Source organism: Paramisgurnus dabryanus, chromosome 13 (assembly GCF_030506205.2).
Source record: "Paramisgurnus dabryanus chromosome 13, PD_genome_1.1, whole genome shotgun sequence".
NCBI classification, from domain to species: domain Eukaryota; kingdom Metazoa; phylum Chordata; class Actinopteri; order Cypriniformes; family Cobitidae; genus Paramisgurnus; species Paramisgurnus dabryanus.
In genome coordinates this window covers 24,264,393-24,289,974 of record NC_133349.1, presented here as the reverse complement: position 1 = coordinate 24,289,974, position 25,582 = coordinate 24,264,393, and the positions used below count along the sequence as shown (strand labels likewise).

General features: G+C 38.5%; 1 protein-coding gene across 1 annotated transcript in view; it reads left to right on the top strand.

The window, feature by feature from the left end:
- The first annotated feature begins 11,706 nt into the window (after positions 1 to 11,706).
- clcn1b (chloride channel, voltage-sensitive 1b) overlaps positions 11,707 to 25,582 on the top strand; it is a 30,592-nt gene continuing 16,716 nt past the window's right edge. The window contains 7 exon segments of the mRNA XM_073811652.1: positions 11,707 to 11,795; positions 17,693 to 17,909; positions 18,766 to 18,897; positions 19,347 to 19,475; positions 19,872 to 20,005; positions 24,259 to 24,336; positions 25,299 to 25,377. Of these exon segments, the coding sequence (XP_073667753.1) occupies positions 11,739 to 11,795; positions 17,693 to 17,909; positions 18,766 to 18,897; positions 19,347 to 19,475; positions 19,872 to 20,005; positions 24,259 to 24,336; positions 25,299 to 25,377 (826 nt within the window). The 5' untranslated portion in view covers positions 11,707 to 11,738.

Below are 25,582 nucleotides of genomic sequence, written 5' to 3'. Positions count from 1 at the left end.
TCATTACCGCAACATGCTACTACATTAAATTTATGCATTTACAAACTCATGTTTCGGTAATGAGAACTAAAAAGTTGTCTAGGTACTATGACAAACAAACTTTCAACTTTTATCTGGAGAGAAAAAATAAGAACTGCTTACCTGGTAGCCATCTTGAGTGTCACTGTCAATTATGTCCCTTACAACTATTTTTTTTAGAAACTGTTAGTTCCTTGAGGGCTTAAACAATAATTAAAAAATGGTTGTGGAGGACGAGAAAATTGGTCTTGGACACATTTATATTCCTTATTATTGTCTCTAGGGATGGGCATTGGATTAAATTTTTTGTCGATTGTCGGGAGAATTAACGATCGACTATCGATTAATCATTCATATTTTATCATAAAAAATAATTATTTAACTTTTATAATTCAAAAATGTTGAATACAAAAAGACAGTGTGTTTTCCTCCATGAGACCTTTATTACAAGATCAACTTGTGGCAAACAGTTAAACTACATTTAGTTAGACAAACGGAACATATATGCGCTTGAATATGCGGTGCTCTAAAGCAGCGGAACCTGCAGCTGCGAGCCGCATTCTTATACAGAGACTTCATTTGTTCCAAAAAATCATGACCTCTTCATGATTATTTTTTTTAAATCAAAACGGAAGGTCACAGATAACGAAGTATGGTGTCAAATATTGCACCCTGGTGGTAAAATGTTGAATTGCTGCCACACAGTGAAATTTATTTAATTGCTTCAAGACACGCTTCGCTAGGCAACGCAACCTGCATTAGATAAAAAAAGTATTCGATTAATCAATAACAAATTAACGTCATCGATTAAATTCTTAACGATCAATTATCGATCGTCGATTAATCATGCCCATCCACAATTGGTTTGTATGATGTAATTTGCAATCATGTGCAAAATAGTATGTGAAGAGATGTTTGCAACTGTATGCTTCTTATTTTGATACTCTTACTTTTTATCAAAATGTTTCATAACATCTCATAAGTCTAATTTCGCGAGAATCACCCGGAGTTCTTTTAACTGATATAAGGGTAATGCTGGTAATACCATACCATAGATTTGTATTTAAGGAGCTCAAATGCAAAAGCCCCTAAACGCCACTTCTGTCAAAAAACAAGATGATGATAACCGAATGCTCTTAGCATGATTATACGTTTATCAAATTCTTTTACTTAATGCCGGCCTCAGGCCATTCAGATATACCGCTTTGTTAGCATCCGTTAAACGCCACAACAATGTTTTTCAGCTATGTCCTCAGATAAAAAAATTCGATCAACAACGAGTTTTATACCCAGCTGATATTTGAAAGCTACAGTTCACACACATTGGAAAAACCTTATCCATGTTTTTTTTTTTTTTTGCTTAAAAATAAATAAATGCTGCAGTGCTGCAGGCAAATGTAATCAAAATGGTTTTCAGTGACGGCCGGGGATTTCTTATTTGAGGGCGCACGATGCGAAGCTCATCACAACATGTATGTAGCTTGTCATGTGTGTGGCTCGTCATTTCAAAATATTTGTTCGGCTTTCATGTTAACTTATGTGCATCACGCGTGATGTCAAAATACGAGCCTGCCTCAGACGCTTCAAAGCGGTTTATGATAAAAGAGATGCTCATGTTTACCAGATACTCGCTTTATTTCGTTTAATCAGAGTTTAGTGTTAAATTAGTGTCTTGCGAGTATTTTGTGAACCTGAGTGTCTCTCTTTTATCATAAACCCTTTTGACTTGTGTGCAGCAGGCACGTATTTTGACATGATGCATGATGCACATGCATGACGCAACAAAAACATATTTTGACATGAGGAGCAACACACGACACTCCGAACACATATTTTGAATATTTTCGGCTGCCACTGTTGGTTATACAAGTCAAATAAAAAAGTTTTTAAAAAAAAAATATTATTTAGTTATTATAACAACTACATAACTTATAAACAAGTTGAAATTATTTAACTTCATTTGTTAAATTTAAATAAAACAAAACCTTTTTGTTTTACAGTGTAGAATCACTTCAGGCCGAGCTGAGCAAATGCAAACTGCTGAAGTATTATTGTTTAACTGTATTTATTTGGATATATTATTATGCATCTGTTTGAAGCTGTGGAGGGTTGTGTGCTTGTGTGTATTATCTGATTGGTTGAAATTGGATGTGTAAGTGTCATGGATAACAAAGTTGAATGTTATGTTCTGTATCTGAGTATTGAGGTGTTTAGTATTGGATGTCTCTCTCCCTCTCTGTTTTTCAGAGTTGTCCTCGGCTTCCGTGGTGATGCATTTTTATCTGTGCGCTCGGGTTTCTCTGTCCTGCCGTTGCTCCACAAACGACTATCATTGTGCCGTTACACCCCGATCCCATAACACCTGCCCGCTCGGCCTGTTAGCTTGTGGGGCTGCTGTAGTACTCGCTTGTTACAAATATAAGTCACTGATTATTGCCATAATCGCTTTATTTATCTCTAAGCTTTATTTAGTTTCCCATTGAGGCTCTTTTTCCGAGGATGTCCTGAGTGAACAATTACTTTTCAGGCCTAGCTGTGGTATATAAAGCGACCACCTCCACAATCCAATACAGGGCCTATATACTCTACACTAAGCCATGAGGGATTGTGTTAGTCCGTAAGATTTGTCATATGAGCCCAGCTTTGGTTCTGCGATGTTTCTTTCTGGACTTCCCTGTGGGGAAATGTCTGCAAACATCTCAGGCAGCAGAAGTCATGCAGGATGGAGAGAGAGTTGGCAGAGACTTCACATATTTATCTGCCTGTTAATCAGAGCTGTGGTTGAATCACAGCAGGAATGTGTTGTATTTTAAGACTGGGGCATCTAGGTTTCCTCGCCGCTGATTTAAATGCTGTTGTATTGAGTCACGTTGCTCCACTCTACCTCCTTCCAGAACGCCTCCTCGCTCATGTTACAGGGGCGCCCCCGGGGGGGTGGTGCCCTGCCGAAAAAAAACCCATGCTGGCCAGAAGGAACAAAAACAAGAAGAGGTGGAAGCAAAACGGAAATCGAGTTGGGAGGGGTTTGGCCCGGGGATAGACGAGGAAGCATGTTAGCGCTAGTGTGGATGTCGCTAATGTGAGATGGGGTGCGATTAGCAGTGTGTCACAGCTAAGAAAAGACCAGCAGATCTGCTCCTGCATTATCCATTTAACACAAAACACATTCACTCGTGGACACGCATCTATTTTAGTCTATCTCTTTTGCATCTTTGTATTTTTACTCAAGTATTACTGTATCCACATGTCTTTAGTGGTTTAACCCATAGTGGACAAAATATGAATGCTACAGAATGTGTAGAAAAGCTGATGGTTTTTATGAGTATGGTAGGCATATTTTTTACTAAAATATACATATACATATACATATACAGAGGCTTATATCCAGCCATTTACACAATCAAGGCCTTCAGTTTCTGGTAAAAATTATTTCTTTAGTAATTAACTATAGATAAATGTATATTTATTTATTTGTGATTGTGTTCTCTTTTTCATTACATTATACTAAGTTTTGAGATTTTTGCTGTAGTATCCAACTGAAATAATTATGGTATTTTGATTTTAAAAAATTGTTAAGGATTATGAATACAGTATCTGAAAAACTTGACTTAATTTTTCTTTAGCAGGTTTTTGCATGCAGATTTTTGCATGCAGAAGCTTAGAAAATCCACTTAACTATAGAATTTACAAATAGTTATGTAAACAATGAAAAAAATTTACTTTATTGTTTCTTTTGCATGTTTTTCTTTTGCAGATTTTTCAGATAAATTTCAGACATAAACCTAAGAAAATCTACTCACACTGTAAAAAGTAAGAGCTGCTCTACTTAAAAAAAAAAACTTCAAATCGTAACACCTTAAACTGAAAAACCAGAACGTGTCTGTGAAGTCTCAGCTCAAAGTACCCCACGTATCATTTATTATAGCATATCCATAATGCCCTTATTTGGGTGGGAGCAAAAACATTTTGTGTTTTTACTTTTAAAGTTGCCATGAAAATAACATGAAAAACTCATTTGTTTTGCAATATTGTGTTTTTTTGCTTTTAATGTCTGTGATTTTTATTATTTAAAAAACAATAATGTGCCCTCATAATCTTTAATCAAAAACACAAATCTTCTTTCCTCCCATTAAAACAATCTCTCTTTACTTCCGGTCATATGGTATCACAGGTGGGCGGGGTCCGGGAGAAGATTGCTTCAACACGACCCAACTGAAAATGATCCAATCAGATTTCGATGGACAAATTCAAATCCAGCTCTGCCTTATTTATTTTCAGTTTCACTCGGATATAAGTCACCACGGGCAAAATAAGGCAATTGATACTTCAGTTTTATGGCGACTTTAAAAACCAAATAAGCTATTGCTCTTCTCTCCATTACCAAAAGAGATGCTTTTGTTAAAATAGATCTGATATCGCAAAAAGCACAGAAAAACCGCAGACAACATCCAAATTACTGAAGGCAGAAACTATGATAATACAAGACTGTCAGTCAGCAGCTGTGGGCGGGGATTTATCAGTGTGATATCACATTGCTAAAGAATCAAAACAGCATGTTTAACAAGAATGCTTTGGTTTAATACTGATTAAAAAGTATAAAATGATTTTTTTCATTGTAGGGTTGTTGTGTTCACACACTGCCAACACACATTTATGTCCAAACACCTTTGTAAGAATTTTGATTGATCCTGGGCTGACCTTTTGGTTCTTACACCTTGTAAAAAAGTGGATTTTGTATAACAGGTGCCCTTTAAAATGAGGTAAAATATTTAAACATTTTTAACTTAAAGTGAGAAAATGTAATTAAAAAAAGTTAAAAATTAAAGTTTTTTTTAAAGTTGATCCAAAAATGTTTTTTACAGTGTAATACTAATAAATTTCAGATTATACTTCCAACTTTTTAGAGCAATTATTGCTTGCCACTGCACTGCCATTAGCAGAGCAACTTTCATGTAGCAATAAACATCATACAGTCATCCAACAACCCTATCACAAAAGTTGCATTCAGTAATCACAAAAACTTTAAATGACTAAAAAACAGAAAAATTTTTACAACACAAATGAACAATAAATAGTAACATGTCTTTACTAAAATATGCATAAAATAACACTCATTTCATAACAATTATTTCAAATGTACTTTCCAAAGTCCACAAAAATTCCATCCATGCAGTTTAAAAAATAATTTGTAATAAAATAAAATCATTTATTTGGTTCCTTCTTAAAATTGACATTTAAGCCGTCTTGTTCTAATACAACATACCTCATTCACATTGTCCCAACTCAAATTTATTAGTTAATTCAACATGATAAAATTAACTTTAAAAAATATTTTGACTTTTTTTTTTACAACAAACTGTTCTATTAACTTGTCTCATGTAAGTAAAGTGGACAAGGTTTTTTTGCAGCTGCGGCCCATTACAAGAAGCGATATTAACAGAATTTACAAAACCCAGCAACAAGACAACAAAGCAAGGAACGAAAACTCCACTTGTGGAGAAAAAACACAAGCAAAATATTTATTTTCAGTGCTGCCTCATGTATGTGATATGTTTGTGCTCTCATTACCTGTATATAAGAGTGTAAGAGTTGTTGGTGCCCTGTAGTCTATTACAGGTAGGCCAACACATTGGAAAGAGTTGACGGATGGTGCGGGCTAGTGTGCATGTCACCGTGTATCTAATTGAAGAATCACAAGTGTCAGCGCTTTGCTTGCCTGTGTGTTGCGGGTACTCTAACGTATGAGACAAGTGTGTGTCTCTCTGCTTTAGCGGGGTGGTGTGTGTAACTGAATAAACGGGTAAGAGTCGGCGAGTGTATGTGTTTCATATGCTGCAACACGGGAGAGAGACACTGTGTGTGTTTATTTTTGGCTCAGTGCGAGCGTGTCGATGGCTGCCGATGCGTCGCAAAGGAAAGCTCTGAGATATCAGCAGACCCTGGTCAGTCACTGCCTTTATATGCCTCTATTTCTCTCAGCCGTTGTTTTGTGCTCGTACTCTGAGGCGTTTCACTGTCTGGCTGTTTGTGGCTGGCTTGCTGAGGTGTGTCATTGGTCAATCTCATCTGTTCTAACCTAGAAACGCTTGTCTGACCAAAATACGACTCATTGGGTCTCAAAGCCTTGAACTTCAGTAGCCTTTAATTGATTTTCCGTACTATTCTTGATGGTGACACGCATGGGGTACGCAGGGGTGTTGTAGTACGACTCTTGAGAACTGTGTCAATGCCCTGCTGAACGAGGACAAACTTATTCCAAATATTTTAAATTTTGTGTCTCTTTAACGCCTTTATTAGGTTTCAGTGGAGAAAATTGTGTTTGCGTGCGTGGTTGCGCTGCGCCTCTGCTTTCCACCTTCTTGCTTTATTGCATGTCAGTGATTTTACGATCACAGATTTTCCGTTTCCTTCTAAGCAGAGAGTCTTTGTTATTTTGTATCTATGAGTTTATGCAACATCTAAATAGTCTTTAGTGAAAGTGTAGTATTTTTGAAGATTCAGAATGAAATGCCCTTGAGGATTATGTGCAATGTCACAAACTTGCTGATCTCAAGAGATCAACCGTCATCATTTCCGTCAGCTGTAATGAAGCTGCGATTTTTTTTTTTTTATAAGTTTTGCATTTTTGTGCCAGCTTACACTCCACATCTCTGCTGCTATATGCTAGCGGAAACCTGAGCATGCAGGTTAAATATACGCCTAACCTCAGCCTGCCGTGCTCGGCTGCTGGTGGCCGCTATATGGCCGAGAGTCAGCAAAATACGTTCAGCTGATGGAGTACGTGTTATTTGTCCCAGTTGCGTCCGTACAGTTTATCAGAAAGACCAGAAGATTATATTATTGCTGAAAGAAATGGATTGGGCAGAAGGAAAAATAAAAGGTCAGGTGTCAATTGAAAGAGAAGAATACAGAAAATGTGTGTGTGAATGGGGTGAAAAGGTGTCAACCTCACATTTTTCATCTGGTGTCTTCTAACTTTGACTTCTTGCCATCCTAAATTCAACATTGATTTTCCTCTCCTATTGCATTGTATGGGAAGATTGCCAAAGGCCAGGTGCTTCTCAAAGTAAGCAAGCAATAAGGGATGAGAGGTCGTGCTCTACTACGACGATATAGCACTAGCCTCGAGTATCTTTATGCTTTGTAAACTTGCAAAAATATGTATGAACGCAACTGTCATGAAATAAAATCACTAAATTTTTTCCTTCCGCCAGAAAAAAATAGTTCCTGACTGACTGAACAGCAACAGGATGTTTTACATGTTTACGTTATGTTATGGGTGCTGCACAGTGATACACAGATTTGTTGGGGTGCAGTGGTCATAGCTGTGCTTTATCTTAACTAAATAAAACATAGCTATTGAACAATCAGAATGGATGAATGGAACATATAAACGTATTACTGCTTCTCGTGTCCCCTTTCTATCTGTTTTATAAGAGATTTCTATGGAAAAAGGATCTAGTCAGAGATGTGAATGTTCAAAGTGTGAATGTTTGTCTCTGTATATCATGTTGTGCTCACTAAGGAATATTTTTTAATACTGGGGATCCGCTCATGACTGAAACCGTAGTACAAGTGTGTGAATAAGGATTTGCCTGCACTGTGAAAATGGTTTAATGAACACACATTCTTAAAAAAGCTACAAAAGGTTTTTCACAGCGATGCCATATAAGAACCATTTTAGTTCCCCATTGAACCTTTCTCCACTACAAAAAAGCTTTTGATGTTAAAGGTGTCTTATGGAACCATGTACAGGTGCTGGTCATATAATTAGAATATCATCAATTCCATTCAAAATGTGAAATTTGTATATTATATTTATTCATTACACACAAACTGATATTTATATTTCTTTTAATTTTGATTATAACTGACAACTAAGGAAAATCCCAAAGTCAGTATCTCAGAAAATTAGAATATTGTGAAAAGGATCAATTTTAAAGACACCTGGTGCCACACTCTAATCAGCCAATTAATTCAAAACACCTGCAAAGGCCTTTAAATGGTCTCTCAGTCTAGTTCTATAGGCTACACAATCATGGGGAAGACTGCTGACTTGACAGTTGTCCAAAAGACGACCATTGACACCTTGCACAAGGAGGGCAGGACACAAAAGGTTATTGCAAAAGAGGCTGGCTGCTCACAGAGCTCTGTGTCCAAGCACATCAATAAACGGGCGAAGGGGAAGAAAAGATGTGGTACAAAAAAGTGTGCAAGCAATAGGGATAACTGTACCCTGGAGAGGACTGTGAAACAAACCCCATTCAAAAATGTGGGGAAGATTCACAAAGAGTGGACTCAGCATTTGATGGCCTAAAGCCATGGAGAAAGTCAGACCAGCCAAAACAGCAACTGCTGGTGATAAGTCACAGGAATATGCATTAAAAAACTGAAAATTTCACTCCAGAGCTCATAGAGATTTGAACTCAACCAAAAGAGATGTGACAAGGAACCCTACCTTTATTTTTAAGAGTGTATATTTGAAGAGCTTGGATGCAAGTGCATCTGACAGGCTGTTATTTGTCAGTAATTTAAATGCTTTATTTTCACAAATGTCACTTGTTATTTAATTGATATTTAACAAATTTGACTGTCTTTAAGGGCAGGGTTCATAATCTCTAAAAGCCAGTGTTGACATTTGAAATCACCGAAACAAACACACCAATAAAATCTGGACCATCTTTGATATACCTGCCCCACACATATGCAGTCCAGGAAATGATGTTGGTTAGTAGACACGCACCTTACTGATGATTGGCTACAAGTGTGTTTTGATGGTCGGCCCGAATCTCTTTTCCACAGCGTTTTTCAGAAATCTTGCACTCCGCACTCACTATGGCGTAGTCACGGTGGCGTACGCTACGCTACGCTACGGTTTTCATATATACTTCTGCGTCATCATCCGGGTCGACATACAAACATACATGCAGGCCGCCGGTAGTCAGTATTCATGCGCGTAACCACAGTAGCAGCTCAACCACCAATGAAGAAGCAGCTTGCCCAGTTAACCCCCACACGACAAAGAAGGAGCATTTTGTTGTGTATGTTATGAGAAGGCCAGCAGAGATAGAAGAAATAGCCAGCGACTTTTGGTGCAGTTAAATTACTCTTCAACTTGGCCCATCTTTGTTCTCACCATCGCAAACAGAGATACCTATGACGCGTTTTTTTAACCTTACAAGAGGGGTTCTAGTGGATCAATCACAGTGCTTGCGGTCTGAGTAAAACTGACGCGCTGTTACAATTTTGGCGAGGTTAAGCAAAGCTACGCACAGGCTACGGATAACCTACGCCTTAGACCTTACGCACGACTAACACATAGGCTTTACGTTGCAATACCCTTAAGGTACATGCAAAAATCTCATGTAAAACAACTCTCCAGTCACTCTTCACTGTTCTTTCTGAATAAAGCTAAAAGCTACACATTGACGTATACCCACTGTATAGTTAATTTAATTATTTATCTGTGTACTTAGAGGACTTTGGTGAAAAATTGCATTGGCGCCTAATGGATTCTGCCAACATATTTCTGAAAAGCCTGAGGCTGGGATTAAAGGGATACTTCACCGATTTAGCATTCAGCTTTGTATCTGTAGAAACCCGGCAGTATTACTGAATGACCATGTTTCCCTCCATCATTTCCCCCTGAGAGGAGAGATATCTGCATTTTGGTTCTGCAAAAAAGTCCTCCGATGATGCAAAAATCGTCATATTACATCATCGGAGGACTTTTTTGCAGAACCAAAATGCAGATATCTCTCCTCTCAGGGGGAAATGAGGGAGGGAAACATGGTCATTCAGTAATACTGCCGGGTTTCTACAGATACAAAGCTGAATGCTAAATCGGTGAAGTATCCCTTTAAGCGTATTTGAAGCAAAAGTATTTAATGAACGTATAATACATGCCGAGAGCATTCGGTCAATATCGTAATCTAAGAGTTGACAGAGGTGGCGTTTAGCTGCTTTATATGTGTGTGTCTATGTTGGTGTATGAATGATTGGGTGTAATGATTCACATGAGTGTTTACTTAGACATATGTCGAACAGCACTACGTGTTGTTTTTAACGGTTACGGTTAAGTGATTTCACTTCCAGGTCACGCAGCTGTGGATGACCTCTGCTTTAGCACTTTAGAGACCTCTGGGAGTCTGACTGATGACTGACAGCAATGAACAGAGACAGAGATTCAGTGTTGAGGAAGTGTGCAGGAGATAAAAAAAAGTGCTGTGTCCAAACGAACAGTGCAAATAAAGTTTTAATCATGCTTTTAAATTAGCACATTCTTGAGGTCAGATTACACTTCAATATCTTAATCCAAATAAATGTATAAATCATATCGTATCATATAGTTTTGCTTGAGGTTGTGGGGCCTTTTTTTAGCACTTTATAACTGTTTAATATTTAATAATTATTGATTCCCCTTTATACCATTAATAAAAATTGCATAATTCTTTACTGTTATGTACTTTGTTAAAATTTGTTAAAATTGTAGATTTCTCGATAATAAGAAGTAAAATATATATAAAAAACTGTGAAAAAAACATTAAAATTTAATGAAATGTTTAATAAACAAACATTTTAAATACATAAAACTCCTATATAAGATAACATGACCGTATTTTAAAGGGATAGTTCGGCCAAAAATGATATTAAACCCATGATTTACTCACCCCCAAGCTGTCCGAGTTGCATATGTCCATATTTACATTTATTAATGTAAATAAATACCTTCCGGTAGTGCCGCCATCTTAGTCGTGTCCGCATTCAGGATGAGAGCTTACGCAGCCTACGGGGGCTACTCTGCTGCTGCTCTGTGCCCCCGCCCTCCGAATTTGTCGTATGTCACTAAGAAAAGTGCGTACACTACGCTAATACTCTCTCCTGAATACAGATGGCGGTGCTACCGGAAGGTAGTTATTTACGTTAATAAAGTTTTAAATATGGATATTTCTACAACTACACAGCACGGATTACCCTCAGAAGACCTTTGTTTATCATCCTGGAGCCGTTTGCATTTATTTTGTGAAGGATGGACACACTTTTTTTGGACTTGAAGGTTGTGGACCCCGTAACATTACATTTAATCAACTGAAAGATCTAAAACATTTTCTAAAATATCCGAAAATGTGTTTGTCTGAAAAACGATGGACATATGCAACTCGGACAGCTTGGGGGTGAGTAAATCATGGGTTTAATATCGTTTTTGGCCGAACTATCCCTTTAAAAGAACATTATTATTTGTGTTTAACTGAAGAAAGGAAATTATTTTCATCTAGGATGGCATGAGGGTGAGTCAATTATAAGAAAACTTTTATATTTTAGTATACTATTCCTTTAAGATTATGGGTATAGAGCAAACATTAATAAATGTGATGGTCACATTTACAAAACCATTCTTTTAGGTTTAATTTAACGTATAGACATAAAAAAATTTGTTTAGGTGCCGTCCAGATACCTGCGGTGGATGTCAGTCCAAACAGGATTAGGAACAGTCCTGTGAATTAACAGCTGCTGACAGCCCACTGTCAGCCACACGGTCTCGAAATGAAGACCGGTGCATTGTGGGTAATGTGGTTTGCTTATGTGTTAACCTACAGGACATCCCCTATAAAGCAGATACAGTTACTAATATTTGAGTATTTTCTGAAGGTGAAAAGGACAAGGAAAGAGAGGGACACAGATGCACAGCAGAAGAAAGATCTCAGAGGGCAAAAATAAACATGATAGAGGGACCCATCAACACTTTTGAGACTGTTTTGAATTTTGATCAGATTCTGGTGAGATAAAATCATTATATTTATTATTGTTTTATCAGCAGTGTCATTGGAAATCTCAGTAAGTTGAAATTGCTTAAATCTTAGTTGCTGCAGGATTTGAATGTTATAAACCTGGCTCAGAAGTGAGGAGGCGTTGGACGCTTTGAGGGGTGTTCTCAGTTCTCATTCTCAGTAATAATGGACATAATTTTTCTCATTGTCATGTACTTACAGAGATTTACAGAGAAGTGCAGTGTTTTTACGTACTGAGCTTTGTGTACATTAGTTTATTGCAAGTTTTTTTTCCAGGCCTTTCCATGTATTTGTATGGTCATTTATCAAATATCTTTTACTAACATGATTTTTGACACCTGATTTAACACCTGATCGAACATTATGCTTATTTTTGTGTTTACAAATTCATATATACTATAGTTTTTATGTGAATTGTAATTGTCTGTCACAAACTCCTGATCTGTCAATCAATGTACGGCTCAGATTTACTTACATTAATGTACAGTTACTGAATGCCATATTTGTGTTTTTAATTAACTCTCAAAGTCACTATGCCCTTCACTACTTGTGTCTGTTAGCAACATTCACTCTCTCCCTTCCCTTCTCTCTTTCTTACTCTCTCTCTCTTGTCCTCTTTTTCCTTTCTTCTCTCTACCCTTTTGGCCTTAAATCTCCCAAGGATCAGCAGTTTTTGTGACTTAAATACTGTATGAAATACAGTTGTTCACAGTTATTTTAAAATATTAGGTGTGAAGTGTGTAAGATGACACTTGTGGTGGTTCAACTGTTCAAAAAATGCTGGGTTCTTTCAACTATGAACATATGTGTTCAGGTATTGGATGAGGTAAAAATGTTTAACACCCAGTTTACACCTGTCTTTAGTGTCATCCACATATGATCCAATTGACCACATCCTGATACCAGGTGTAAACAGGACCATAGGTGGTTATATCATGTTCAGGTCACGGTTTTAGAGTTAACCGCACACGATGGAATCAGTTAGAGGAATGAGAAAAACAGATGCACCTGACAAGGAAAGAGAGGGATAAATAAAGGTACACAAGCAATCATTGGGTCAGTACCTTTTCAAAAACGACAAATTTGTAGCTAAAAAAAGTACCAAAAGAGTGCATATTTAATAGTACCTCAAAGATACATATTAGTACCAACTGTATACATAAATGGTAAGTATTAGGACCTTTATAAAAAAGATACCGTCCCAGCGACAGCTTTTGTACCTAGTGGAGAGAGAGAATGTGGTGTTGTTAAGTAAACATTTTCATGTTCTGTCTCTCACGCTGTCATCCTGAGTCAGTGTCCTGAGTTTAGGAAATTAAAGAGGCAATGATAGAGGCAGCCTTGGGTCTCTCTTTCTACCACACAAAACTTGTCATGATAATGTGTTAGACGAGAGAAATGTCATTATTTGTTCTCTCAGGTTTTTGTGAAAACATCTTTCGTGTGTGTGTGTGTGTGTGTGTGTGTGTGTGTGTGTGTGTGTGTGTGTGTGTGTGTGTGTGTGTGTGTGTGTGCGCGTGCATGCATACTATATGCTGAAGTGTGTATAAATGAATGCTGTTGAATGGCATGGTGTCTCATAGTGTTAGATGTTTCATGTAAGAAGGTCCGTAATACAGTATGTCTAAGATCACAGCTGCACATCAGGTGGGTTTGCATTCGTCTCTTATTGATATAGATTTTTTTATAAGAAAAACATCTGTCTTGTTGTTTTGCTGTAATTAATATGGTGGTAAATATAGAAAATTGTATTAATATTTAATTAACATACACACAAATTATATAAGATCTATCTCAAATGAATTCTGGTCTGAAATGTGTGTAGTTCATCACGTCTGTCTGCCTGCCTGCCTGCCTGTCTGTCTCTCTGTCTATCTACAGTCTTTCTGTCTGTCTGTACGCTACAGTCTGCCGGCCTGTCTGTCTGTCTATCTACAGTCTTTTTGCCTGTCTATCTATCTACAGTCTGCCGGCCAGTCTGTCTGTCTATCTACAGTCTTTTTGCCTGTCTATCTATCTACAGTCTGCCGGCCAGTCTGTCTGTCTATCTACAGTCTTTTTGCCTGTCTATCTATCTACAGTCTGCCGGCCTGTCTGTCTGTCTATCTACAGTCTTTTTGCCTGTCTATCTATCTACAGTCTGTCTGTCTGTCTGCCTGTCTATTATCTGCTTGTCTTTCTGTCTATGTACTATCTGCCTGCCTGCCTGCCTGCCTGTCTGTCTGTCTATTATCTACTATCTGCCTTTCTGTCTATAGTCTGCCTGCTTGTCAGTCTATTATCTGCCTGTCTGTCTGTCTTTCTGTCTATCTATTATCTGCCTTTCTGTCTATAGTCTGCCTGCTTGTCTGTCTATTATCTGCCTGTCTGTCTATCTACTATCTGCCTTTCTGTCTATAGTCTGCCTGCCTGCCTGCCTGCCTGTCTGTCTGTTTATTATCTGCCTGTCTGTCTTTCTGTCTATCTACTATCTTCCTGTTTGTTTATCTTTCTGTCTGTCTGTCTGTCTGTCTGTCTCTCTGCCTGCCTGTCTGTCTATTTACAGTCTCTCTGTCTGCCTGCCTCTCAGTTTGCCTGTCTGTCTGCCAGCCTGTCTGTCTATCTACAGTCTGCCTGTCTGTCTATAGTTTGCCTGTCTGTCTTTCTGTCTATCTACTATCTGCCTGTCGGTCTGTTTATCTACTATCTGCCTGTCTGCTTATCTGTCTATCTACAGTCTGTCTGTCTACAGTCTGTCTGCCTGCCTGCCTGCCTGCCTGCCTGCCTATCTGTCTGTCTATCTATCTACTATTTGCCTGTCTGCCTGTCTGTCGTTCTACTATCTGCCTGCCTGCCTGTCTATCGTTCTACTGCCTGCCTGTCTATCTATCTATCTACAGTCTGTCTGTCTGTCTGCCTGTCTATTATCTGCTTGTCTTTCTGTCTATGTACTATCTGCCTGCCTGTCTGTCTGTCTATTATCTACTATCTGCCTTTCTGTCTATAGTCTGCCTGCTTGTCTGTCTATTATCTGCCTGTCTGTCTTTCTGTCTATCTATTATCTGCCTTTCTGTCTATAGTCTGCCTGCTTGTCTGTCTATTATCTGCCTGTCTGTCTTTCTGTCTATCTACTATCTGCCTTTCTGTCTATAGTCTGCCTGCCTGCCTGTCTGTTTATTATCTGCCTGTCTGTCTTTCTGTCTATCTACTATCTTCCTGTTTGTTTGTCTGTCTGTCTGTCTGTCTGCCTGTCTATTTACAGTCTCTCTGTCTGCCTGCCTCTCAGTTTGCCTGTCTGTCTGCCAGCCTGTCTGTCTATCTACAGTCTGCCTGTCTGTCTATCTACAGTCTGCCTGTCTGTCTATAGTTTGCCTGTTTGTCTTTCTGTCTATCTACTATCTGCCTGTCTGTCTGTTTATCTACTATCTGCCTGTCTGCTTATCTGTCTATCTACAGTCTGTCTGTCTACAGTCTGTCTGCCTATCTGTCTGTCTATCTATCTACTATTTGCCTGCCTGCCTGTCTGTCTATCTACTATCTGCCTGCCTGCCTGTCTATCGTTCTACTGCCTGCCTGTCTGTCTGTCTACAGTCTATCTGTCTGTCTTTCTACAGTCTTGTCTGCTGGCTGTCTGTCTACAGTCTGTCTGTCTATCTACAGTCTGTCTGTCTATCTACAGTCAGTCTGTCTATCTACAGTCTGTCTGTCTATCTACAGTCTGTCTGTCTCCACATGATCTATGTGTATATCTGTCTGTCTGTCTACAGTCAATATATCTGTTTGTCAGTCTATATGGGTGATTCTCACGAAACCATTGAAACACCACGGCACTAATGATTTTAGCTATAAAATGTGTAATATAGTAATATTAAAAAGCATCAGAATTAACACAATACTGTGTTCTACCTTGCACAATGTGTGATTTCAACATAAGAATTTATAATTTGTCAATTTTATCTCATTTTCTGCTGAAATTCTCATTACCGCAATGCGTCCGGCTGTGTTTGAACATGCGTTATGTTCTAATTTAATCAAATTAACACAAAAATATTTAGAAACAAAATATGTTTTGCTAGACTACTTTAGATGACAGAAAAAATATTTACTGAATATTCATGTATAATAATAATGAAGAAAAATTAGGAAAATGATGTGTCCATGCCTGATGTTCTCATCCTCCGCAACACTTTTTGAGAACAGTTTAAGCACACATACAGAATTTTAATAAAGTTTGATTTTGAGTGACCAAGCACATGGACCAGTTACTTCAAGATGGCTACCAGGTAAGATCATTTTTTAATTTGAAATATTGTCTTGTCAGATTGCTTACATGACATTTTGATTATCATTACCGCAACAGATGCTTATTAAATGTTAATTTAATTGATTTTAAATGCATGTGCAGAATCTCCAAATTATGTTCTTTCAGGTTTGTCATGTCATTTTGAAAATATGTCAGTGTTGATGTTTTCTGACTGTTGCGGTAATGAGATTTTTTAGGACTAATTTATTAAATTATGTTACAAAAAGTGTTAAATGATAAGTAAAAGTTTTTAAATTGATGTTCCCATTTACTCCAGACTTGTTTTTCAATGTCTGGTGGGAAAAAAAGTAAATTTAAGCAATTTTTACATTTTCATGCTTGACATTTTTAAAACCAAGTTTTCGTGAGAATCACCCATATATCTAGGTACAGCCTGTCTGTCTACAGTCTTATCTGTCTGTCTGTCTACAGTCTGTCTGTCTACAGTCTGTCTGTCTGTTTGTCTGTCTGTCTGTCTGTCTGTCTGTCTATCCATCTATCTACTGCCTGCCTGCCTGCCTGCCTGTTTGTCTACAGTCTATTTATGTGTCTGTCTGTCTGTCTATTTATCTATAGTCTGTCTGTCTGTCTGTCTATCTATCTAGATAGCTTGTATTTGTTGCATTATTTTTTATATAATATTTATATATTTTAAAATATGAACTACTTAATATTTCTTGTTCTTGGGTGCATGAGTGTACCAAATATGATCTCCTTGGCACCATGTGTTGTCCGTACTGCTTATGAATGTATGCCCATGTAAACGTGTGTATTGCGTGCAATGGAAGGAAGGTGAAGAATGTCCATCATGGTGGATCACTTCCTCCTTTACTGGCCAAAATCCAGAGTGTGCACTCTTGTCCGTGGCTCACAATTTGTGTGTGTGGCTCAGCATAACCAAGTCTGGCTTTTTGTGCTTTTTGCACATATAGTTTTAGGTGTTAATTTAGTGTTGAAGCTAGTGTATGAAGAGATACATGGTTTGGGAGGTGCTCGGGGGAGATCTCTTTCCATTCTGCCCTGTTATGCATAGCCTAACTATTTCTGTCTGACATATACAAATGACTCAAAGTCCCACCACACACATACACATGCGTACACGCACTGTTATTGATTCACTGCGCAAAAACCTTCCACAAGCACCTACAATGAAACCAATCTTAAGAGCGCTCAAAACACACTGATAAATGTGTATATCGGCTGTTATGTGTGGGTGAGAATCAGGACTTTTTCTCACGCTAGGCTGAATATCCACATCATCAGAAGTTATTTATGTCCTTGCATTGAATGGCTCAGTGTGGGTGTCATTGAGCCCTGCTGTGATTTCAGGACGGTCATTGCTGGTTGTCGTTTCTGGATAACACTGTCCTTATCATTTGTAAGCCTGTCTTTTAAATCCAAGCTAAAATCTCATTGTCTAATTTTGAGATTTGGAGCATCAAAGTTTGATTTCATTTTATTTTTTAAACTACTCAGTCAATATTAAAGATATCAAGGTTAAATCTTCACAAAAATGTTCTTCACATTATATCGGAATATTTATATGTAGATCACTAAAAATGGCTTCTGCTGGGTGTTCACATGCACAAATTATCTGTTTTAGCTGTATGGGGAATATAAAGAGAATTCGGGTATTACTGAAACAAAGGAGGCTACACGTCTGCTAACTGAAAGGCAACGGAGGAGACATGCTGGCAATACCAGAGCAGCCAGGAGAAGCCGCGGTCGAATACATCATGCCAGTTTGGATGCGGGGCCAATGACTCCAGGATTAAGCCAGTCCTCTTCAATTAAGCCCCGCCCCTATTCAAAATGCCAAGGTGAGACTAGAAGACACAAATCAGGAAATTCATTTTGCTTATCTAAAAAATGACATAAACGTTTGTAAAGAAAATAGAAAAAAGGCTCATGCTGGTTAAAGGGCACCTTTTATGCAAAATCAACTTTTACAAGGTGTTTGGACATAAATGTGTGAACACAACAACCCTACAATGAAAAAAAAAATTCCCACTCCTTTTTTAATCTCCATTAAACCAATGCAGACTTTTTAGACATGCTGCTTTGATTCTCTTGTTAATGTGACATCACACTGATAAAGCCCCGCCCATGGCCACTGAATGACAGCCCACTGAATGAAGCTACTCGTTAAAAGTCCCCCGATACCTGGAATCGATACCACGGTCTGTGTTGTCCAAAGAGGCAGAGTTTACAACAAACTGGAAAACTAGTTCTTTGTTTTTTTGTTAAATTATATGACTAAATTTACCTGTAAATGTTACCTGTAAATTTAAATCATGTTTTTTTTATTAAGTACTCGGTATCGGCAAGTACTGAAATGCAAGTACTCATACTCGTACTCGTATTCCAAAAAAGTGGTATCGGTGCATCCCTACTAAAAACGCTCACTGTCTCTTTTAGTAAGGTTGTGAGGCGCAGTAACTCATTTGCATTTAAAGGTACACACACAAAAACAGCAGTTTTTTGGGACACAAACAAATAGGGACATTTATTGACGTAATAAATGATCTGTGGGGTATTTTGAGATAAAATGCACAATAGGTTCGCTTTAAACCAGCATTGTTCACATCATCAATGGTATTTTTAACTTGCAAATTAAAGGTGTAAATTGCCATTATGTTTATGTGATGCATTTAGGCCACTGTATTTATGTTTCAGATTGCCTGGCCAGAATCCAGAGGTATATGGTGACCAAGCTTGGGGAGGACTGGATCTTTCTGATTCTTTTGGGTCTCACTATGGCTCTGGTTAGCTGGAGCATGGACTACGCCAGTGCCAAGAGCCTACAGGGTATAAAACAACTTTTTCCATATCAAGACATGAAAGATGCGTGTTGCAATGCACAGATACAGTGGCCAAATATAGATCTGTGTGTGTGTGTGTAATAATATGTGTAGCTTTCTCCTATTTTATGAGCCTTTATTTGGTAACACTTTGCTTGACGTCTGTATATTAGCAGTAGTTCTTGAGATGCCAACAGGGTCGTATTGCTTTAAATTTATGCATTTGGCAAAGGCTTTTATCCAAAGTGACTTGCATGCAAGCTATACATTTTATATCGGGGTGTGTGTTCCCTTGGATCCAAACCATGATATTTGCTGCTAATAAAACTTTTGCTTCATAATATGTATGCATTTGAATAGGTATAATCTAGTACAATTATTACTGCATACACAACCATTTTTATTATTAGAAAAGTCAACACCCGGTTTTATGTGTTATCTCTCTCTCTCTCTCAGCGTATAAGTGGATGTATGGAGAGCTGAAGGGAAATGTGGCTCTGCAGTATCTGGCCTGGGTCTCGTATCCCATCATCCTCATTGTGTTTGCATCCCTATTCTGCAACCTGGTCGCTCCACAAGCTATAGGTATGCACATCTTATCTTCATTCATACCTGCTTTGATTTCCTTGTATTATTTTTCTTTTCCTCATGCAGCATGTATCCCCGTTTACAATTGAAGAGTCCAACAAAGTCGTTTTTTTCAGTTCTGTCATCAATCATAGATTGTAATTTTTCAGTGCAGTCTTTGGGTAGTGTTTGCCCTCAACCAACTACAACACATTTAATCTTTCTATAGCATAGACAATTGTTTTGATAGCTTTCCAGTAAGCCGCATATCACACTGCAGGATATAAAGCAATCTTTTCTCATCTTTTATAATGACTGTGTCAAGATCTACAGTCTGTGTAAAATTGTGTTTGTCTGGATTCATTGCCTGCTTATGATTCTTGTACTCCTCACAACCTCATCTCTGTGCCTCAGGCTCTGGGATCCCTGAACTCAAGACTATTCTGAGAGGTGTGGTGTTAAAGGAGTATCTCACGCTCAAAGCATTTATAGCTAAAGTCATTGGTCTGACTGCTGGCCTGGGCAGTGGAATGCCTATTGGAAAGGAGGTGGACCTCTTTTGTTTGTTTAGTATATATTAGTATTTTTATTCTGTCTGTATACGTCTTTCTGTCTATCCATGCTTTCAGTTTTTATTTTTATCCTTTTTTTGCATGTTTGTCACACTTTAATGTTTCAGATCATGAAACAAATGTAAATATGAATTAAAGATAACAAAAGTAAACACAACATGCAGTTTTAAATGAAGGTTTTTACTATGAAGGGAGAACAAAATCCAATCCCACATGGCCCTGTGTGAAAAAGTGCTTAGCAGCCACAACTGCAATCAAGCATTTGCGATAACTTGCAATGAGTCTGTTACAGCGCTGTGGAGAAATTTTGTTCCACTCAACTTTGCAGAATTTTTGTAATTCATTTTTAAGGTCATGCCACAGCATCTCAACAGGACTTTGAGGTCAGGACTTTGAGGGCTCTATCTTACACCCGGCGCAATGCAGCGCAATGCGCGACGCAAGTGTCTTTCGCTAGTTTCCACCCTAATTTTCACGTTTAGTGCCGCGTTGTTTAAATAGCAAATGCATTTGCGCACCCTTTTGCGCCCATGGGCGTTTTGGTCTGAAAACGAGGTGTGTTCAGGCGCATTGTTGGCGCGTTGCTATTTTGAGGCAACTAAAATAGACTACGCCATTGACCAACAAAAACCTGGTCTAAAGTCTAAAGTCAATGGCGCAATGTGTTTTATGTTATTTAAAGAGCGCATTAGTAAAATGCGCCTATACACGGGAGGACAACGCGGGTTTGCTTATCACAAAGTACATGAATGCGCAGCAGCACAAAAATGCTTTTAAATATGAAAGATTAAAGGATTGAATGTAAAAGATTATTATTGATTCTCTTGGACATAAATGAGGACTAATTATGAGACGTTAGAAGGTGCAAAGAGCTGCTTCACCTGCAGCCTGGTAAGTAAATAAATGCTTTGCTTTAAACAAATGCATCTGTTTTTAAATGTTTTTTTAAATGCTACCTCACGGATTTATTATATGATGACACTGTACCTGTGGATATGGTGAGATGAGAAACATTTTTAAGTCATGCTTAAAAAAAAACTCTTTGCTAAAAAAAAACGCTGTCCAAAGTGCTGAAACGTGAGGAGAGCCGTTTGTAAATTCTTTATCTCCTGTTTGTTACAAATAAAGTATTTTTAGAGTACAAACCTTATCTTACATACTTGTAAATTATGTTTTGATGATATTGGATAGCCATACATTTAAAGGAATTACAAGCCTGCTTTTTTACTTCCATGACTAAAAGAAAACGGGTTTTAAAGGTTTTAATAAAAAAATAACAATTTCAATACAAGTGGAAAAACAACATAATTATTTAACATTAATCTTAAACTGGGGATCTTCTTCCTCCGCTTAGTTTTTCAGTTTACAAAGTCCGTCATCTAAATAGGGATTAGACATAGCGCCAGCGCAACTTGCTTTTAAAGGGGATGAGAGCTGAGACTCTCATTGGTTTACTGCACGTTACGCCCAAAATACTCCCATTACAATAGGACCAACCCTTTTCGACCATGCGCTCGGCGCACAAACCATTTTTCCCGTCGTTAAATTAGCAAAAGTGGATTCGGACACGCCCATTTAGACGTTCCGCTGTGCGCTTTAGACAATGCGCTTAGATCGTTAAAATAGGGCCCTGACTAGGCCACTCGAAAGTCTTCATTTTGTATTTCTTCAGCCATTCAGAAGTGGACTTGCTGGTGTGTTTTGGATCTCAAGTTCGCTTCAGCTTGAGGTCACGAACAGATGGCCGGACATTGTCCTTCAGGATTTTTTGGTAGGCGGTTTATGGTTCCATTCATCACCATATTTTACTGTTGGTATGATGTTCTTTTTTCTGAAATGCTGTGTTACTTTTACGCCAGACGTAATGGGACACACGCCTTCCAAATAGTTTAACTTTTGTCTGGTCAGTCCAAAGAATATTTTCCCAAAAGTCTTGGGGATCATCAAGATGTTTTCTGGCAAAACTGAGACAAGCCCAGCAGCAGTTTTCATCTTGGAACTTTGCCATGCAAGCCATTTTTGCCCAGTTTCTTTCTTATGGTGGAATCATAAACACTGACGTTAACTGAGGCAAGTGAGGCCTGCATTTCTTTGGATGTTGTTGTGGGGTCTTTTGTGACCTCTTGGATGAGTTGGGGTAATTTTGGTAATTTTGGGAAATTTTTCTCATGTGTTCCTGAATTTCTTTGGATCTTAACCTGATGTGTAGCTTTTGAAGATCTTTTGGTCTACTTCACTTTGTCAGGCAGGTGAACAGGTATGGCAGTAATCAGGCCTGGGTGTCTAGAGAAACTGAACTCTGGTGTGATAAACCACAGTTAAGTTATGTTTTAACAGGGTTTTAGGGGGCTAGCACTTTTTCCACACAGGGCCATGTGGATATGCATGATTTGCAGGGCCATGCCAACTTCATGTTGTGTTTACTTGTGTTATCTTTGACTAATACATTTTTTATGATCTGAAACATTAAAGTGTGACAAACATGCAAAAAATCAGGAAGGGGGCCAACATTTTTCACATCACTGTCTGACTGTCCATCCATCTGTCTATCTATACTCTCTCTGACTGTCTGTCTGTCTATCTATACTCTCTGTCTGTCTGTCTATCTGTACTGTCCATCCATCTGTCTATCTATACTCTCTCTGTCCGTCTGACTGTCTGTCTGTCTGTCTGTCTATCTGTACTGTCTGTCTGTCTGTCTGTCTGTCTATACTCTCTGTCTGTCTGTCTGTCTGTCTCTCTGTCTATCTATACTCTCTGTCTGTCTGTCTATCTCTACTGTCCATCCATCTGTCAATCTATACTCTCTCTCTCTGTCTGTCTGTCTGTCTATCTGTACTGTCTGTCTGGCTGTCTATCTGTACTGTCCATCCATCTGTCAATCTATACTCTCTGTCTGTCTGTCTGTCTGTCTGTCTGTACTGTCTGTCTGTCTGTCTATCTATACTCTCTCTCTGTCTGTCTGTCTATCTGTACTGTCCATCCATCTGTCAATTTATACTCTCTGTCTGTCTGTCTGTCTGTCTGTCTGTACTGTCTGTCTGTCTGTCTGTCTATCTATACTCTCTGTCTGTCTGTCTATCTGTACTGTCTGTCTGTCTGTCTATCTGTACTGTCCATCCATCTGTCAATCTATACTCTCTGTCTGTCTGTCTGTCTGTCTGTACTGTCTGTCTGTCTGTCTGTCTGTCTATCTATACTCTCTGTCTGTCTGTCTATCTATACTATCTGTCTTTCTGTCTGTTTCTCTGTTCTGTCTGTCTGTTCATCTATCTGTCTGTCTGTCTGTCTGTCTGTCTATTTTTTTCTGTTTTTATCTATACTGTCTGTCTGTCTGTCTATCTGTCAGGGTTCCCACGGCTCCTTGAAATCCTTGAAAGTTTGTGAACCCTGGGGGGGAATTCAAGGCCCTGGGAAGTTTCTGAAACTATACATACATAGATACAGTTCATTTAAAGTGCTTGAATCTATTTTATGCAAGAAGTGTTCTGGAAAAAATCCATATTATTCTCTGTGTAGTGTTGGATAATATCATAAAAATTCTAACCTTTTAAGCACACATGCTAAACTGTTCGCTTTAAATGCTTTTATCTTCTTTATGCGAATATCGAAATGCTTTTTTGCATAGTTGTGTGACAAATAAAAATGTGACGGGTTACATATGTAACTGTTGTTCCCTGAGAAGGGAACGCGGCGCTGTGTCTCCCTTGCCATACTTCCTGCATCCATGTAACGCCGTCTTTGGCAATATTTCAGATAGCGATATACTTCCTGGCTCCCGCGTCACCCTGCCTTTGTCGTTAAGCCTTGAACTTAACTAAGATGTGGGAACTCTGATCTGCTGATCCGTCTGTCTGTCTATCTGTCTTCATCTATATTCTATACGGTCTGTCTTTCTGTTTATTTATAATGTATTTCTGTCTGTTTATCTGTGTCTGTCTGTCTGTGGTTTTAGTCTTTATCTATGTTGTCCTTCTGTCTTTTGGTCTATCTATCTGTCTATACTCTCTGGATTTCTCTCTGTCTATCTATACAGCTTTTCTGTTTACCTGTCTGCTTTCTGTCTATCTGTCTCTCTATACTGTCTCTTTGTTTGTCCGTCTGTCGCTCTCTCTAATTTTGATTCAGTTTTAATGTGTGCATATACTGTATACAATACATTCCCCATTACATAAGTTTAATGTGTTTCTGTCTAATGGTTTAATAACCTCAATGAAATGAATCCTCAGGGTCCGTTTGTGCACATCGCCAGTATCTGTGCAGCAGTGCTCAGCAGGGTCATGTCCATCTTCACTGGTGTGTATGAGGTAAAAATCAACCCATGTGTGTATATGTGTATGTGTGTGCGTGCGTGCAAGGCTGGCATGAGTGTTCTCATTCACTCGTCAAAAGCTGTTGACCTTAATGGCTGATCTAGGATCAGGTTACTTATTGGCACATAATTTCCCTTTCCGCAACAGCCATTACGAGGGTTGTTTTATTAGCAGGCAAATGCCAAAACTGGTCTCTGATCAGCGGTTAAGGGTTACGAAGAACTGCTCTTGAATGTCATACTCGGTTTAATATAACGCGCTGCGTGTTTCTATGTCTTTTTGTTTCTGTTAGATTTTGGAGTTGTACTAATTTCATATTTCTCTCCTCTCATCCCCACCCCATTGTTTCTCCTCTAACGTCATTATTATTGTCTTTCTTTATTAATAGTGATGGTCTTTTTTTGGCATGTGTATTAGCTGCCCACCCGTTGAATGTGTGTGTCCTGATGCTATTATTTTAACCCCACTCAAATCACCCAGAATAGCGCTCATGTTCAGGATCTACTGGTCTGTGCCTGTGCTGTGGGAGTGGCCACCTGTTTCGCCGCCCCAGTGGGAGGCAAGTCACGCCCACTTTTACCCATAATGCACTACACATTTTCGAGAACACGTGGCTGATGTATTTGATGAGCTTTCTGTTTGCCTCATGAGTTTCTGCTCTACACAGTTTGGTGTGTGTAATATGTATAAAACTTGAAAGTCATGAATTCACATCACTCTTTTGTTTGTCTTTTTCAATTTTATCAACCATTCCCTCTGTTCTTTATCTTTTGTTGCACTCTATCCTTTCTTCTCTTCATCTTCTCTCTCTTCCTCACTATGTACTCACTGACAATTCTAATACAACCCTTTTCCTAATGCCTTCATGTTCCCACTAACACCGTCATCCTCCTCTTTCCCTTCACTTCAAACTCCCTCTCTCTCTCTTTCTCTTTTTTCTGTCTTGGTGTCAGTAGAATCCGTATGGTTACACAGATATTCTGACGGTAGGATGTGCTGTTGGGGTGGGCTGCTGCTTTGGGACTCCCCTCGGAGGTAACAGTTCCCTGTCTATCTCTCTCTCTCTCTGGTTAAGGTCCTTCATCTCTTTCTCAATGTTTTCAGCATGAAGCCTGCTGAATAATTAACTTCATCAACACTTCACAGTTAAAAGCACTGGCGTGTTTTGAATTAATATGATGTACGTGTATTTCTTTAGGAGTCTTTATACTCAGAGGAGTGTGCAGTGAAGCATTTTAAG